Source organism: Phyllopteryx taeniolatus, chromosome 17, assembly GCF_024500385.1.
Source record: "Phyllopteryx taeniolatus isolate TA_2022b chromosome 17, UOR_Ptae_1.2, whole genome shotgun sequence".
In the NCBI taxonomy this organism is placed as follows: domain Eukaryota; kingdom Metazoa; phylum Chordata; class Actinopteri; order Syngnathiformes; family Syngnathidae; genus Phyllopteryx; species Phyllopteryx taeniolatus.
Genome location: NC_084518.1, coordinates 20,526,899 through 20,544,372, shown reverse-complemented (window position 1 = coordinate 20,544,372; position 17,474 = coordinate 20,526,899). Strand labels below are relative to the sequence as shown.

The 17,474-nt window shown below is 43.6% G+C and overlaps 1 protein-coding gene across 1 annotated transcript in view; it reads right to left on the bottom strand.

Moving 5' to 3' along the window:
* The window catches only part of LOC133467449 (FRAS1-related extracellular matrix protein 2-like), a 30,319-nt gene that overhangs the window by 2,815 nt on the left and 10,030 nt on the right, over positions 1–17,474 (bottom strand). The window contains exons 3-21 of the mRNA XM_061752334.1: positions 14,515–14,679; positions 13,521–13,751; positions 9,915–10,040; positions 8,436–8,687; positions 7,101–7,250; positions 6,815–7,024; positions 6,415–6,612; positions 6,053–6,217; positions 5,805–5,987; positions 4,969–5,258; positions 4,163–4,466; positions 3,641–3,772; positions 3,229–3,560; positions 2,162–2,354; positions 1,543–1,808; positions 1,347–1,481; positions 1,143–1,269; positions 332–519; positions 122–268 (exon numbers count right to left, since the gene is read on the bottom strand). Of these exons, the coding sequence (XP_061608318.1) occupies positions 122–268; positions 332–519; positions 1,143–1,269; positions 1,347–1,481; positions 1,543–1,808; positions 2,162–2,354; positions 3,229–3,560; positions 3,641–3,772; positions 4,163–4,466; positions 4,969–5,258; positions 5,805–5,987; positions 6,053–6,217; positions 6,415–6,612; positions 6,815–7,024; positions 7,101–7,250; positions 8,436–8,687; positions 9,915–10,040; positions 13,521–13,751; positions 14,515–14,679 (3,794 nt within the window). The remainder of the gene's footprint in view (positions 1–121; positions 269–331; positions 520–1,142; positions 1,270–1,346; positions 1,482–1,542; positions 1,809–2,161; positions 2,355–3,228; positions 3,561–3,640; positions 3,773–4,162; positions 4,467–4,968; positions 5,259–5,804; positions 5,988–6,052; positions 6,218–6,414; positions 6,613–6,814; positions 7,025–7,100; positions 7,251–8,435; positions 8,688–9,914; positions 10,041–13,520; positions 13,752–14,514; positions 14,680–17,474) is intronic.

Below are 17,474 nucleotides of genomic sequence, written 5' to 3'. Positions count from 1 at the left end.
CACCCAGGAAAACAGTTTTGTTTTATTGTGAAATTAATAAGAAAAAGGATAAATCAGACTGATTGAGTAAAAAAATGTGTCCAACTTGAGGTTGCGCAATTGGGAAGTGGGGTAACACTACCTGGAACATGGCCCTGGAATCCATCTTGAATCCGTCGGATCCGGGCTGCCTGACAAGCGGCGCGGCCGAAGGGTCGTCCATTGCCAGCATGGCGTTAAAATCCACGTCGCCGAAAACTCGCGCCTGAGTCTCCGGCTGTTCTTTATCCTGCATGACAAGAAAATGTTCCAAAACACTTCAAGAGTGAAATAGTCAAATAAATTCACTTACAATGATTTTGAATCTGTAGAGAAGCGACGGCGAATCGGCCAGGCAGCCAAATTCAAAGTTGGTGGGGCTGTACTTGGGAACGTAGCCATCAGCTCCGGTGCACAGGAAAACTTTCTCGATGCTGCAGAAGAAAGAATCTCCAAGGTTCTGCACCGGGTCCACCATCACCCGACCGTATACAATGTCCCCTGCAGGGGGCGGGAGAGAGAAGACAAACACCTTCATTACCGCGTCCAATTACATCGCATGGGAGTTGGGGTAATTTCTTATATTGCATTATAATTGGAGTGAATCCAATTGTAATAGGAGTGAATCATATCAAATTATTTCCCATTGCATCATAATTGGAGTGAATTGTATTGAGTCGTATCATATTGAATTGTAGTTTGAAGTGATTCATATTGAATGGTACAGTATCATAATTTGAGTGCCTCGTATCATAATTGGAGTGAATCGGATCATATTTAATCGAATCGTATGGTCTCACATCGCACTGCATCGCAACTGAGTGAACAGTATCAAACTGAATCGTATCATAACTGGAGTCAATCGTATCGCAATTGGAGTAAATTGCATCATAATTGGAGTACAATGTATCGGATAGCATATGGAGTGAATCACATCGTAATTGCAGTGAATCGTATGCATCTTAATTCGAGTGAATTGTCTCACACTGAGTAGGGGATCAGGAACAGCTTTCCATGTAATTTTGACAGTGTATTGAAATACTGTACATATCACAATCGCCTCTTGAGGTTCAAAAGTCCTGGACCTAAAATTGAGCCTTGGGGGACACCACAAGTCTGCTTACCTTCCAAAAAAGCGACAGCGCTCTCTTGGCTGATGTCGACGGAGCCGTCAGAGAGCCACAAACTTCTTTTAGACAGCAGGAACATTTGAGTGTTCAGACTGAACTCAACAGCCACAGGATCGCTCACCTGAGCACAGACACTAACGCTTAGCATAACGACGCAAGGCAAAATCGGCCCAAACGTTTCCAATCAGCCTTACTTACTTGCTGGAATCGGATATCCACATCAAAGGCGACCGGTTCGCTGGGGCTGCACACGGGCGGCACAGAGTACTCCGTGTTCTGTGAGGCGGTGCAGGGGACCAGATTGACAGTGTAGGTCCCCGAGTAGTCTCGCACCTGCGACCGATCGCATTTCATCAGCACGTCGAGTGGCTGCACGTACGTCGCTCGTACTTACGGCAAAGTCGGAGGTGAAGGTCCACTGCTGCATGGGCTGGTTGAAGGTGGGCTCGCTCCTCACTAAGCTCAGGTTGAACGTCAGGGCGGGATGGGTCGCGCTCATCACCGTCGACTGCTCAGACGTCCCTGACAAGACCGGAGATCCCGGAATGCGTCCCGTGGCGTGCGACTGGACGAACAACCCCCTGAAGCGAGCTTTGGTGCGAAAGTTGACCAGCAAGCGTCCGTGCGGGTCGATGCGCATGCTGATGGGGTGCAGCGATCCTGCACGACAAACCACAAGACATCGTGTGAAGCGGACCGGCGCAAAACGCCGACCGTTCCGACCGTATACATCAAAACATGAACTGAGACCCCGCCTCACCGCGGAATTGTACGGCAATGTCGCTGGCATATTGAAAGTGGCAAAGTGGGAGAAGATGCCTCTTCCTGTTTTTAGAGGTTTAAGCATCTATTTGACATCCATGTACTAGAACACTTTGTCCTCACTAGTAAAACAATTCAGCACACTAGTAGAACGTCTGTCTTACGAGTAAAGTTTTTTTCCCCACTACCACCTTCCACTGCCAGTCGAAGCCATCTTTTCCATGGCTTAGACTTTAAGCAAACTCACGTACCCTGCAACTCGGCCTGCGGCGGACTTCCGATGCCCTCCGTCCACAGGATGGCGGTGTCGTACACGAAGGTCAGCCGCAGCTCGGAGCGGAGGTCAAAGTGCTGCCAACCGCCCGCGCCCACTGGTGAGTGGAAGACGTAGGACACGTAGAGGGGCACGCGCAGAGTCACGTACGACTGCACCAAGTTCAGGACCTGAACACAAAAACACAGTTTGACTCCTGTGCGGTACCTGTAAGGCGGAAATGAGGGACTACATCCCTGTTCTTTGTTTTGGGATTAGACCATTGAGTTCTTTTTGCCCATATCTGTAATTTCAATTGTATTTTTTAATTGACTTGCTTCAGTAAAAAAATATATTCTATTGTATTTTGAACTACCTGTTCATTGTTTCGTAAAACAGCCACAAGATGTCGCTGCTCAACTGTATATTTGTGAAACTGCTCAGTGCCTAACCGTCGCCTGAACGTTTGTAATATAAAAAAACTACACAAATATTTAAAATATACAATAAATGATAATAATAAAAGTAATACAATTCAAACTAAAGAATTAATTAAATTAAAAACAAATTATTGAATTAGATGAAATAAATTTCAACTTTAACCACTGAAAATGAAAAACATAAGAATCAACAAAAGTTACAAGATTAATAAAAAAATATAAGTTATTGGAAATGAATCCAATTAACACCTAATAAAAAGCATAAAAGCTGTAGGAAATGAATCCAATTAATCACTACTACTAATAATAATAAATCATTATTATTATAAGTAATTATACAAATTGATTGAAAATGATAACATTTTTAAAATGTAATTTCTCTTAGGTTTGTGTCAATAAAAAGTTTTAAATAATTATCTTAAAGCTGTACTACTAAAACTGTATTCATATTGATCATAGAAGCTGGTTTAAATGTAATGAAATATAATAATTTTGAATACAATTTGTAAAGAAATAAAATGCTTATACATAATTTCAATAAAATAAGAAGTCGATATAATTTCTAAATAATACAAGATACAGTTAAATAAAATCCAATTTTAACCTATAACCAAACAGTTGACACCTGTCCGTCGGTGCCGATGGTGCCGCCGCAGTCGGTGAGCAGCTCGGACATGCGGTAGTAGCTGCTGAACTCCCACAGGCAGGCCGCCAGGTTGAGGTTGCGGTAGAAGCGTAGTGTGGCGTTCCCGCGCAGGGCGCTGCTGAACTGGTAGGGCGCCGAGTGCCCCGCGCTCTCCGGGCCGTGCGTGTCCGCCTTCGGGAAACCGTGGGCCGTGCTCACCTCGTCACAGTCCGGCAAGTTGGAGCAGCGGCGGTTGCCCACCCGGGTGCCGTCCGGGCTCAGGGTCAGCTCTAAATTATTGAGGGGACGCGTGGAAATGATCGGAAGCATGCCTGCGAAAGGATGGTTTCCATGTCACCTCCTCTTATTATTAATACATAGACACACGCTACATCTCACAAGCGCCACCTACCATCCACGTGCGGCATGGTGACGGTCACTTTGATGAGGTTGGGATGTTTGGGGTCGTCCGTGCCCGTGTAGCGGAGCTTGGCCGAGAAAGGCTCTGCGCCCACGGTGCCCATCTTGCGGGGCTGGCACATACCTGGACCAGGAAGAAATGTATAAATAGAATGTTTTTGAGCCTCGTTTGTAAACCTAATCTTAACCGTAAACCTTGTAACCCTTAACATTTATTAAAACATCTATTTCAAAATGTTTTTATTTTATTAGAAATACTTTCATTCAATTTTTCTGTCATGAAAGAAAGTAATCAGGTGACCACCGTCAGCGGTGGGGCATCACCCTTGCACCCTCTGTGGACCAGCCGCCACTGCCCCAATGCTAACTGTATCCCTAAAAACAACCCTAACTCTAATCCTAATCCTAATCCCAAACCTCACTCCACCCCGCAACTCCAAACCCTAACTCGAAAGCTCTCTTTTTATTGTATTGCGCCATGTGCAGAAGATCCCGGACAAAATGTGCACCTGACCTCCCTCGTGGCTGACGGTGACGACGGGGCTGCTGAGCTCCAGGCCCTCGTCTCCGTCGGAGTTGACGGCCCGGGCGGCGCACTGGACCCGCGAGCCCGCCTGGAAGTAGATCGAGTCCAGCGTGACGGCCTTGGAGGAGGTAAAGAAGGTGTCGAAGTCCAGCTCCCGCATGGGGCCGGTGACGCCGTCGGGACTGGCGGGGGCGCTGACGAGCCAGCGGTAGCGCGTCAGGGTGTCGTTGATGTGCTCGCTGACGCAGATGGAGCCCGTCTTGTCGTAGTCCGGGTACCGGGTGTTGCAGGCCTGCAGGAGAGAAGGCGGGATCAAGTCAACCCATGTTTATTGCGAGGGATATTTCACGAATCCACGCTATAGAGAAACTATATAATTTTTTGGGTCTATTGTTTAAAAGTTTATAGTTCTAAATTTGGACTTGGTTGGATATTGTAAAAACATAAAAACACAATTGCCTAAAAATCCACAATATGGGGGGGGGTGCGGAAACGAAGCGCAAATGACGGGACGGGAAAAGAGGGACGCGTATTTGCCATGTTTTTAGGTGTCTATATTTAGAAAGCTGTCAACGTGGCTCAGAAGCTTTGAAGAGTCTCTGAGGCCTGCAGGTGAAACATTCAGAGCCTCCATTCTGACAAGACCTCTTCATTTGCGCTCTCTGGGGGGTGGGAGACATACACACACACAAAACACTCACAGGCACACACACACACACACACACACGCACTCATTCATTCACTCACACACACACGTCCAAACATGTCCATCGTGTCATTGCAGGTGAACTCACGGTCACACAGATGACGGGGTAACCGGCAGGTGGATGCGAACCCCCCGTGGCGGCGGCTTGGTGGTCGTAGTGGAGCAACGAGAGCACGTGAGGCAGGGAGGGGAAGGTGACGTCGGCCATGCTGTTGGCCTCCTCGACGTACACTGTGGCTTTGGCGTTCTGCGTCTCGGCCACCATGTTGTCGTCGGGCTTCAGGTGCAGCGTGAAGGCTTCTCTCGTCTCCGCCGCGCCATCGTATAGAATCTCAACATGGACAACGTGCTCCTTGTCCCCCTGCTTGAACACAATGTCTGGACACACACACACACACACAAAAAACACACACAGACGCGCGCGCACGCACGCACACACACAGGGTTCGACCTTACCAACAGAGCTTAAAGAGAGCATCGAAAGTCAATTAAATACTACAGGACCCTCTGGTGGACTTGATCAGACGTTACCGTTCCCCTCCAGCTCAGGATGAAATGAGAAATCAGTGAATAAATCTATGCTCATTCATTTCCACATTCCCGCAAGAGAATCTCGTTTCACACGTGTCTAAACTTTTCCTATTAACTGAGGAGGGAGGCAAACAAAAAGGCCCTGAAAGTGGTAAAGGTTTACCCCAAAAATCTGTTGTTGGCGTGTTCAGACAGCTTTTGATGTTCAGACAGCTCCCTTAGTGAGGTGCAAACTATATTTTCCTGCACGAGTTACTAAACCTACAACCCCGAAACACCCTGAGAGAAAGGCATGGCTAAAGATTTACCCCAGAAATCAGGACGTTTTCAATTTCTGAAGGTCCAACAACTACCAGACTTATTAGTATGCTTAGTGATCCCCTGAAGACTCACCCTGGGACACGGGGTGGTAGTCCTCCCCCGACACGGCCGACCCGTCTTTGGTGTGAACGCGGACGACAGACACCTTAGAGGTGTCGCCCAGTCGCACCACGGGGATCCGCACGCTGGCCACGCCGCCCACCACTTTGGGCTCGCTGGCGCTGAATTTGGTCTCGGAAAACCGAACGATGGGCTCTAAAGGAGGGTGGAGAGGAGGATCATGGGAAAAAATATCGAGTCAGAGAAGTCGCCCAACTTACTGTCTGCGGTGTCCTTGATTTTCACCGAGGTCTCCTTCAGGTCACCCAGCGCGGCGCCAAACTGCGAGTCACTCTTCGGGCTCCCAAGGACCAAACGGAGCGCTTCCACTTCCTCGTAGAGCGAGTCGTCCACGAGCGACAGGACGCAGGGCTTCTCCGTCTCACCTGGAAACAAAATGTCTCTGTGGCATCAAAGGAAGGTGAATGAGGTGACGGGTTTCGTTGGATTCTCTGCCTGCGACGGACAGGAGACGAATGTACGTGCGTATGCTTGGCACAAAAATGTCAACAAATTCTGTCATTTGTCATTGCTTTGTGTAGGATTTGGAGGAATAAAGCTGTAACAAGGAACCCGGACATACCAGGTGAGAAGGCGATGACAGACGCGTCGGTGTTGGGCCGCTCATCAAAGTCAGAGGCGACCTGCGCCGAGCCCTGCCGGGTGGAGCATCGCACGGTGGACGAGAAGCGCAGGTCGCCGCTGCGGTACACCATCACCACCAGCTGACCCTGGTGCTCCTCGCCGGAGTGGACCGCCTCATGGAACTGCACCTTGGGTACTGTCGAATACAGTCAGGGCTTTAGCGTGGAGGTGGGCTGGGGTGAAGGGGCTCACTTTCAGAAGCTAAGCCTAACCCTTTCCACTTACCTCGCAACCTGAACGCTAAGCCTAACCTAAACCCACATTTATCCCTAACCCTAAAACAACCCCATCTCCTAACCCCCAACTCGATACCTCCCCGTAGCTCTTCGGTGACTTACAGTCAGACAAGGAGTCGTCGATGGCGACGGTCACTTTGCCCGGTTCTCCCAGGATGCCGTTCACCGGCATGCGAAGGACCAGATCAAAGGTCTCCGGTCCTTCCAGTTCGGGTCTTCCCAGATCGTCCAGGATGTTGACCCGGAACGTCAGCGCGCTCACGCCCGGAGCGAAGTCCAGGTTCCGACTGATGCCCACGTAGTCCACTCCGGCTGAGGATGTTGATAAATGATTGATGAAAAGGTGGGAAAAAACGAGCTGACAAACTTCGCCTTGACGGGATCTCACCTTCCGCCGAGACGGGCTCGGATTTACGAGAGCGGACGGTCACGGTGCCGGATTTGGAGAGGTCGCTGCCGGTGCGGAAGACTTTGACTTCCACGAAACCGTCGCTCTCGTCCACGTGACGGTCCTCCTCGCCGAAATAAAACATTGGAGCTGAGGTCACACAAACTTAATCGTTACGTTGCCTGCCATGGGTCCATCTCAGTACATACGTAGGTATCGTGCGTGTGTACGTGTGCATGTTTTTGATTTGATGCTTTTGTGCATCATATGTGCTTTGTGTGTGCATGCACCCACTCACACACACACACACACACAGACACACACGCACGCACGCACGCACAGCGCCTCCTCCAGACTGCTCAAAGATCTTTTTTGAAGCGTTTCCTGAGGCTGCGGTTTCATCTCCCGCGACGCTTTCATGTGGGGGGAAAAAAGAAAAAAGTGACAGGAGGAAAAGTTTAGCGTTTCTCTCGCTCTCTTTCGCTCGTTCCTTAAAATCAGACATCATTCCAAAAATATCTCTCTCCCTCTTTTTCTCTCTTTTCGCTCGCTTCTCTTTCCCGCCATCATTGTCAGCATCAAACACTCCAAATTGTTTTCCATTTTTACGCCGTAAGTGGGCCATGCGTTGAAGTGATGTTTTTATCGGTTACACTATCGGTTTTTATTCAATCACGTTAATGAAATATTCATTATATTTTTATTACACAAAAATACACTGCACCCTCATACTTTTGTCCACCTTCTGCATTGTGAGTGTTGTCCAACCTTTTTTTGTCCACACCCAACGTAACGGAATGTACCGTTTGTACTTGCGACTTCCCCGTCCAACACTTGTGCCTCCCCCTTCACTCGTGCGTCTCACGTCCCCTTTGCTGCCTTCCACTTTCTACCTCACCTGCCTTCCTTCTTCTCCCCCGCCAAGCCTCTCCTCCTATCCACCTCCTTCACTCCGGACACCCTCGTGCCTCCCCCTTGCAATCTACATCCCTCCTACCTTCATTCCAGCGCACCCCGCCTGCGTTGACTTCTATCACTCTTTCACTCCAGCCTCCCTCCCTCCCGCCACTTTCTTTTCTCCCACCTCCATCCCTTTTGTCTTACTCCCCAATGTATCCTTCATGCCTCCCCCAGGAACCCACCGGGATGCCAGTGGACTCCAGAGGTGAATGTCGTCCAAGTAAAAAGCAGATGACAGCGAGACGAAAATTCTGACTCGTGTCTGCGATGGATAGTAGGTGATTGTCACGGAGTAGTTGAGGCAAAACTTTCCGTGATTTCACGCTTTTGATGGCAAATTAGAGCGGGAAAAACAGCAAGACACCAATGCCTGACCGTCGTCTTGATCCTCCAGGATGGTGACTCTGGCCGAGGGGTAGTGCAGGCCCAGACGGCCCCCCACGGGCACAGAGAGGGTGACGTTGAAGCTCTCGGGGGGCTCGTACAGCGAGTCGTCGATGACCACCACCCGGCACGCCTTCTCCCGCTCGCCCTTGTCAAAGCGAAGCACGCCGCCGTGCTCTTCCGGACGGGAAATGTAGTCCGAGTAGGACAGGACGGTGGTGGGCACCGTACCCGTGGCGGAACCTTGGCGCACAGGAAGAGACAGAAGGTGGAATCAATAGACATTTGACCAGCACGTGATCAGATAATTAAGTGTGTCTCTTGGTGTTTCCCAGCGCTTATGTCAGTACATACGGAAAAATATTGTCACAACATTAAGGAAAAACATCCAAATGACGGCTGGTGTACAAGCAGTAATTTCATCTCCATTTTGATCATAAGATGATGACGATTAGCACAGGAGTATGCTAACAACAAAATGTCACCCTTCCTGAGGAGCGCCGCACTAATGAGATGCTTTGCTAATGGGAATGGGAATGACCTTTCAGCGGCTTTTAAGGCAAAATCACAGCCGAGCAATTGCTCTTGCCCGTCTTTGGATCTCTCTGTGCTGCCTGCATTTTAAGCAGGCTTCAGTCCGACATATCAAGTGCACCCCAACCTACAATTAACGTGAATACATTTGCATTTCATTAAAAAACATTTCTCTCTGTCTTTCTTTTTTACCTTTCAGTTGATGGAGTTGCCAAACGTCATTAAAAAAAAGTCTACATATTCAATGATGGACTACTTTTGCATTACTATGTGTGCATGAGCAACACAGCTGCCCCCAAATCTCATAAACATGGCGGAAATGCTGAGCTTGAAAGCCAATCATTTGTATAAAAATCTCTATACAACATACAGAATGTCTTTGTTTTTATTGCATCAATTTTGCCCTCATTTCAAAGAATTTAGGATTTTATTTATAACATTCTTTCATTGAAGAAACTCAAAAATATGTCAGTTTTTCCTACTAATTATATATATTTTTTGTACAAACTCTTACTAAATTGTGAGAATAATTTGTTAAAAATACATATATTTAAATGTTATTATTATTATAATAAAACATGCAGAAAATATTAAATAAAATATGTTAATTTATATTGTGACTTAGCAGTATTATGAAATGATTTGTCTACAACAAATTAATAGCGCTGCTGTGTTGCTTTCGCAACGACATCCATGGCATAGTAAAACTAATTACTAACCGCCACCTGTTATTTGAGGTGAGGCGTTAATTTTTGCAAGCGGGCAACTCACGTGCTGATTACTATTCAAAGCTGAAGACATTATTTGAGACACTACGGTAACTATATGGGTCGTGTGTTGATTTAAATGAGCGCCTCCCCTCTAGAATGAAGTATTGTAGTAAGTGTGGGTGAATATGGTAATATGCGAGGTGAGGCATTAAGAGCGAGTCCGTACCCTGCTGCGTGTAGCAGAGCACCATCAGCTCCTCGCTGATGTCGCCGCTGCGATGGACGGGGATGGACAAACGGCCCACGTCCTCCTCCACCGACAGCAGAGCCTCTGGGAAGAAGACGCTCGATTCTGAAAGGAGACAAATCCTTTTTGTGTCAAATTGAACAGGAAATAATACGAGTTGCAAAAGGGCATTTGCAACATGACAGAGTGAATGGGGGGTGTGGAGGGAGATGAAAGTGGCTGGCAAGAGTGAAGGAGGGGAAAGAGGCAGGAGTGCCGCAGGGGTGAGGCATAATGCCCCCCCCCCCTCTCCAGGGGCTTCAAACACAGGCACATACAATGCGATGCTGCTTTTGAGCCAAGTGGGTCAAGTTCACCTCAGTGAGGAGGCAACGGTCTCACTTTCAATATTTCATGCGGGTGAAAGAAAGGAAGCAAAGGGGGCACGTTTACAATGTCACCACACAACCTGAAGGCAGCTTTTATTCCTTCATAGCATGTTGCCACTTTTTTTTTTTTTTTTTTTTAAAGGATGAGCTAAAAGCTAATAAAAATTTAAAAAAAACATCTGAATGAAATCAAATGAGGCCAAATGCTCACTTGCTATTTGAGACAGAAGCTAAGTGCGCTATAAAGTAACATTCACTAACATGTGTACGTGTGCACTGTGATGGGTTGAATGCAGAGAACAAATTTCGTGTGCATGCATGCACGCATGCATGTTCATGACAATAAAAGGTGATTCTTCTTCTTCTCTTCTTGTGGGTGATGATGAGTGTTTTTTTTTTTGGTCTTCTTTGCGCATATGTCAACATCGCTGACATTTACAAGAAGAAGAATTCCCATTTGGCATTTCAGGCTTTTCTTTTAGGAGAGAAAAAAAAACAACAGCACGGCACTTTGTATCACTTCTATTATTGTGTATGTGAGGGCCAGCGCATTATTAAACCAAATAAGAAACAAAACAATACACATTTTGGCCCACTTTAAAGCTCTCATATGATTGTGACATATCACATAAAAAAGTATTAATTCGCTTTATTTAAACTAATTAATCCAGGTATATGCCAACCTGGTTGTAGAAAGTAGAGTAAAACAAAAATCGAAATTAGACAGCCCTGCATGAATAAAGACTTTAAGAACAAAAGGAGTATCATAACAGGAATAAAATCCTATTTTCTCCAAGAACAAAAGGTGTATTTTTCAAAGAATACAGTCCTATTTTTAGATGATAATCTTTTTTTAAGAACAAAATAATAACATATATTTACCAGGAATAATGTTGTGTTGTTCAACAACAAAATGGATATATATTCCACAATATAGTCCTGTTTTGTTTTTCTTTTTTTAAGAGCAGGTGTACTTTAAAAAAAATTTTAAAAATGAAATCAGATTTTTTTTAAAGAATAAAATAATTTTGAGAATATAGTCCTCTTTTATGAGGAAAAAATATATTTATTAAAAGAATGCCATCCTATTTTTTAGATAGTAAAGTTTTTTTTTTAAATAGAACAAAAGGTGTATAATTAAAGCCCTATTTTTCCAAGAACAAAAGATGTAATTTTAAGAATCTTTCTTTTCCGAGAATGTAGACCTATTTTTTTAGACACTAAAGGCATCTTTTCTCAAATATAGGTTGTAATATTACAGAATAAAGTTGTATTTTTTTTTTTATTCACTTGTTAAAATGACTTTCTTCCCTTGTTAAATTTTGACTTTAATATAATATTATTGCGACTTTTTCTTGGTAAAATATTTTATATATTCGTAAAATTATTACAAATTTTAACCCAGTCAAAATACAGCTTTGCGCATGTAAACATTACAACTTTTTTTTCTTCAAAAAAAATATGACCTTCAGTACAATTTTTTTTTTCGAAAAAATGAATTATTTGTTGTAACATGAAACCTTTTTTCCTCCAACAACATTTTAATTCCCTATGGCATTTCAGTTTACAGATGGTAATTATGTTTAATTGGTGTTAGGATTCTGAGGCGGTCCTTGAAAAACTTCTGCTGGGACCAACAATGGCGACTTGATATTGTTTCATTTTGAGACAATTCACCAGTTGCCATTATGTTGTCTCCCTCAGCCTCCATGTTATCGCTTGTCGTTAGTGTTTTTTTTTTTTTTTTTTGTCTGCGCTCGGAGCGCAAAGTTCAAACATCCTCAATGTAACAGCAAGCCTGCCGTCCTTCATCTTTTTTTCCCCTCTCTCTCTCTCTCTATCGAGTGGACTGTTTTCTTTTTTTATTTATTTTTTGTGCCATAAAGCGAGCTCATGTTCCATCCCGTTGACACGCGCTCTCATCATCATCCTTCTGGTGTCCAACTTTGTCTCCCCTGTGACTTCATTACTCACTGGCCTGTGAAGATTGTCTAATGTGACAGTGACGCGTCACTCTGAGCTTTGGCTTTTAAGGCATGCGCATGTCTGGAGGGCAGAGCTTCGTCTCGACTCGAAATGTAACAACTTCCACCTTCTACGCCGTGTTTTTTCTTAAATTAATAAGCATGTCTCTAAGAGTAAAACTCGACTAGTTTTTCCTCTTTCTTACTGTCTGATGTACTTTTTATGGTAATGTGCAAAACTACACTGACAAACTTTCAGCTCTGTTGAGAATCTCTCCATATCTGCTATATAGTGCCCTATATATCAAGTTTTACGGTGGCCGAGACAGATCGCAACAATTGCAGACTCCGGAACTACGACTCTAATAAACCTTAAAACTTTTTAAACTGCTTAAAATGACTTAAAATTCTTGCGTAAATAAACAAAACTATGAACCCAGTTAGCTTGTAACTTGCAAAGCTATTACCTCCGTTAGTTTGGGACTTTTATCTCAATTCGTTTTAAACACAGTGAGCGTTTGTTTCAGTGGGCTTTTACGTCGGTCAGCGGTTAATCGTTTAGCTTTCACTCCGTCACTCTTGATTAGCTTCAGAGCAGTTAGCTTTCAACTCACCAGGTGTTTACCTTGCGCAGCAGTTACTTTAGTTAGCTTTACCCTTGGTTAGCATTAAACTCACTTTGCTGAGATGTCAATTATCTTTCAGCGGAGTTAGCTTTCATCTAACCTGGCTTTGACTAATGTACGAAGTTTTTACTCAGCAAGCTGTTACTTTTGTTAGCTTTTATCCCACCTTTTGCGTTTACCTCGCGCGGCAGGTACATCAGTTAGCGTTACCCTCAGTTAGCTTTTAACTCGCTTTGTTGTGATCTCAAGCTTTTAGCGTAGTTAGCTTGCATCTCACCTAGCTATTAATGTACTCAATTTTGACCTAAATTGGCTTCCAGCGCATTGAGCGGCTCTTAACGCTGTAACCTGTTACTTTTGTTAGCTTCCAATTTAGTTAGCTTTTAACATGGCAAAAAAGCTTTTACCTTATTTAGCTAATTTAGCTTCAAGCTAACACTTCGGCTAACTTTTAATAGCTTACGCCTCAGCTAGATATTACCCCATAGCTTTTTAAAAAACATACTTTAGTTAGCTTCCGGTAGCTAATCTCTGCTATTGTTTTACTTTGGCGAGCTCTCACCTCAGTTAGCGTCTCGTTAGCATCTCTGTTTGAATTTTGTGATAGTTTCTTGCTTTATTTCTAACCGTCATTGGGGTCCACGATCTCCACGGTGGCGACGGCGGGGAATTCCAACGCCGCCATAACGGGCTCCGACAGAAGGATCTGGAAAGTCTCAGCCCGCTCGTACTTGCCGTCGGTGAGGATCCGGACCCACCAGGAGGCCCTGGTTTGGCCCGGGTTGAACTGGACCTGCCGCTGGGACTTGCCCCTGAAGTCCTGGTCCTTTTTGGCACTGCCATCCTGAGTATCGATGCCTGAAAGGAACACAACGACAAGAAGATTTAAGACTTGTTCTCACTTTGTGAGCCCCGTCAAGTGTCGGGCTAATTTGTCCGCAAAGCCTTTTAAGAAGATTTTTTTTTTTTTTTTTTTTTTTTTACAGACACAAAGAGAGAATCTTCTACAGTTTGTTATTTTTCTCACATTGCCAGACATCAAAGGCATCAAATACGGAATTATAAACATTCTAAGGAAAGATGATAGAAGTTTTGTGTCAAATATGAGAACGGCACGCTTCATTAGTAAAAGGGAGGCGATATGGAATAAAGCTAGATAGTTAGATAGATGGATATCTACGTAATTTATCAAGCCTCTTTTGGAGGTTCAGCCATCTTACAGCTCAGGCAGGGAGATGGAATTGAAGGAAAGTAAAGGAACAAAAGGAAGGAAGGAAAAAAGGGTGCGAAAGTAGGGAAGTACTCGTAGGACTTTCAAGTTTGGGTTTGAAGTCATGCTTATGGCTTCAAATGAGGGTTTCAAGCCGACTTGAAGAGTACTGTGTTAACATGGCTAACGCTAATTTACATGATTAGCAACTGTGTTGTTGCTCATTAACATCAAACTTCATCAAGGGCGAATGAAGGAGGGTCACCGATTGGTCGAGAAGTCAATTAAAAACGTGAGTTGTTAAATGCCAAAAAGTGCGCTCATCAATGATGGTGAGCGTGCAAATGAATGAATTAGTAACTATTTGATTGTGTGGATACAATTTATTTGACTTTTTTTTTTTTTGCTGACCTACAAAGGAGGTCTCCCCCAAGTAGCCCCTCCGCCTGAGCACCACCTCCAGGAAGACTTCGCCATCCTCCTCCCGGTCCCCCTCGTCCACCACGTAGTACTCCTTCTCCACCGAGATCCAACACCAGTCCAGGCGGAACTCCTGGCCCGGCAACTTGTTCCCGCCTGACACAAACAGGCCATTTCAAAACAATTAACAACTTGAGTATTCCACTAACCTAACATACTGTACGCCTTGTACAAATATACACAGACTGCGCTGTAGTTTATAGCAGCATTTAAGTAGCATGAGGACTAAGATAAAATCAAGGTTGCAGCAAACTCTGGATCGAAGTGTGTGTGTGTGTGTGTGTGTGTGTGCCCTCAGGCTTGAAGTGAACAAATATTCTGAAATTCTCCGTTGTGCTTTCTGACACCTCACAGTCACACAGTTGAACTTTTCACCTCACGACAACATTATTATTTTTTTTTTTTTTGCTTTCTTCTTCTGTTGGCTTTTCCCTCTTCACCCACAATGCAACCCTTCAGACAGGTCAAGTGGAAGTGTGTGTTATACATAATGGAAGCATGTGGCTCACACACACTCGCGCGCACACACACACACACACATACATTATTCATCATGTTAGAGCTTCAAAAATTAATGACTTAAGTCTTGTTTTTTGCGCCCTTTTCGCACTCTCTATTTCATTTATTATTATTATTATTATTTTTTTTACAAATTCAAAATTCGCTTTGATGATTTACAAAATCTCTGATTGGTTATCAAATACTCAAAATTGTTTTGGGTATTTACAAAAAAACGTATGTTTACGATAACTCATACATTAGCTTCAGAGAGAGACTGAAGACATAAGACGTAGCCTAAGTGAAGACTTTAAATTGTTGTAAATGTTTACGAAAACGCGTAAATTAATTTCAATGAAGACTTTAAATGTTGGTTCACTAAAGACTACATTTTCTTTAATGTTTAGAATAACATGAAAGTTTACAGTAAAATGTACCTTAGCTTCATTGAGGACTTTTTTACAAAATCACATTTATGATAATGTGTGCATAGATTAACTGAAGACTAAATTGCCTTTGATGTTTAGGGAAAAAACATTTACAATATCATGTAGATTAGCATCACGAAAGACTTTAAAAGGTCTTGGATGGTTGAAAAACAGGTTTTTCCTTTCAGGAAAGACTTTTGCAGTTGCCATTGATGTTTACGAAAACGTGGAAGCGTACGCTATAACGTACATGAGTTTCATTGAAGAATTTAAATTGCCTTTGATGTTATTTACAATAACACAGATTAGCTTCATTGAAGACTAAATGGTCTTGCATGTTTAACAAAAGTTTTTCGTTAATGTGTTCTCAAACACGTACGCTAGGTTCGCGAAAGACTCGAAATTGTTTTGGATTTTCAAAACAGTTCGTTTTGTTACATTTAAAATATTCTGTAAATAAAACAGTAAATTGTCTTCAGTGTTTACAAAAAAAATGACACTTTAACAAGGCTACGTAGTAAACATGACAAACTTCACTGAAGACAAAAAAAAAAGTTTTTCCTTGATGTGTTCGAAAACGCGTACATTCGGTTTACTTGACTTTAAATCATCTTGTATTTACAAAAAAACGTATGTTTATGATAACACATCCATTAGCTTCATTGAAGATTTGAAATTGTCTTATGAGTTATGAAAACGCATACATTAGCTGTCAGACTAAATTGTATTTTCACAAAAAAGCAAGCTTTTTCTTTACTTTAAAAAAAAACAGTCTCGTACAAATGTATGTACATTGCCTGAATCTTAACGTCTGCATTGAACTCATTAGCGTCGTGGGGAACCATCAGCGGCACGTTTTCCGCGTTATCTGGATGTTTTTTGGTGCTTTGCTGGCGGGCACGTCCCCGCCGGGACACCACACTGATTAAATCGTCACTTCCTGCAGTAGCCAGCAAAGTCGTCGCGAGGCGTTAGATGGCGCTCAGCTGTTTGTAGCACCGCAAGCGTGGCTCACAGGGACCGCAACCGTTCCTTCAGGTGTGTGGGTGCGTGTCCTAAAGGCATTTGGGTGTTATGCTGCAGGGTGACTTTCTGCATATGCGCTGCTGTAAACTCTGTAATAGTCCTTCAAAATCCTTTGATAGAACTAAAAAAAAAAAAACATATGGTTGCTCCTTTTTCTCTCCAGATGCCATAAAAGTGCATCCCGCCTCACTGTAGCAGATTGATGGTTTTCATTAAGATGCTGGCGAAAATGTAAAGCTGACATACATTTCCTGCAGTGCAATTTGTATTTTTGTTTTTGTTTGTTTGTTTCACGTCACATAGTGAGGAGAGGCGGTGGTAATCAAACGAGGAATAACTCTGTCACGCGTTTGTGATGAAATATAAATTCAAGAATCAAATCAAACGGCAGGTAAATATGAATTATTGCTGGAGAGCTTCTGTTGTCTGTGTGCCACTATGGTATTTTAGGATATAGTTACAGAAGTCATTCTTATGTTGTCTTGTCTTTGATGTTTGCAGAAAAAAAATGTATTTTTAGGTTTGTCGAATAAAGTGTCTTTGATATACCTTCATATGAAAACGTACCAAATTGAATTGATTTTGATGTTTTGGAAAACGTGACCGTTGGTTATGATGACTACACTGTCTTTGATGTTTTAAAAAAGCACTTGCATTTTGAGTCTGTTAACATCAAAGACAATTTAGAACCTACGACGATTTGGAGTTATTGTAAACATCAAACGCATGTGTTTTTGTGGGTGTGTGTCTTGCATGACTGCACCGTACGTGTTTTCAGAAACATCAAAGACAATTTGAAATTTGTTTACAAACGCATCAGGATAAAATTTGTCGTCACTGACTTTTGAATCTTTGTTAACATCAAAGAGACCCGGCAGACTCAAAATTGTGTTTGATGTTTACGAAAACACAAATGGAGTCGTTACAGCCTCATTTTCT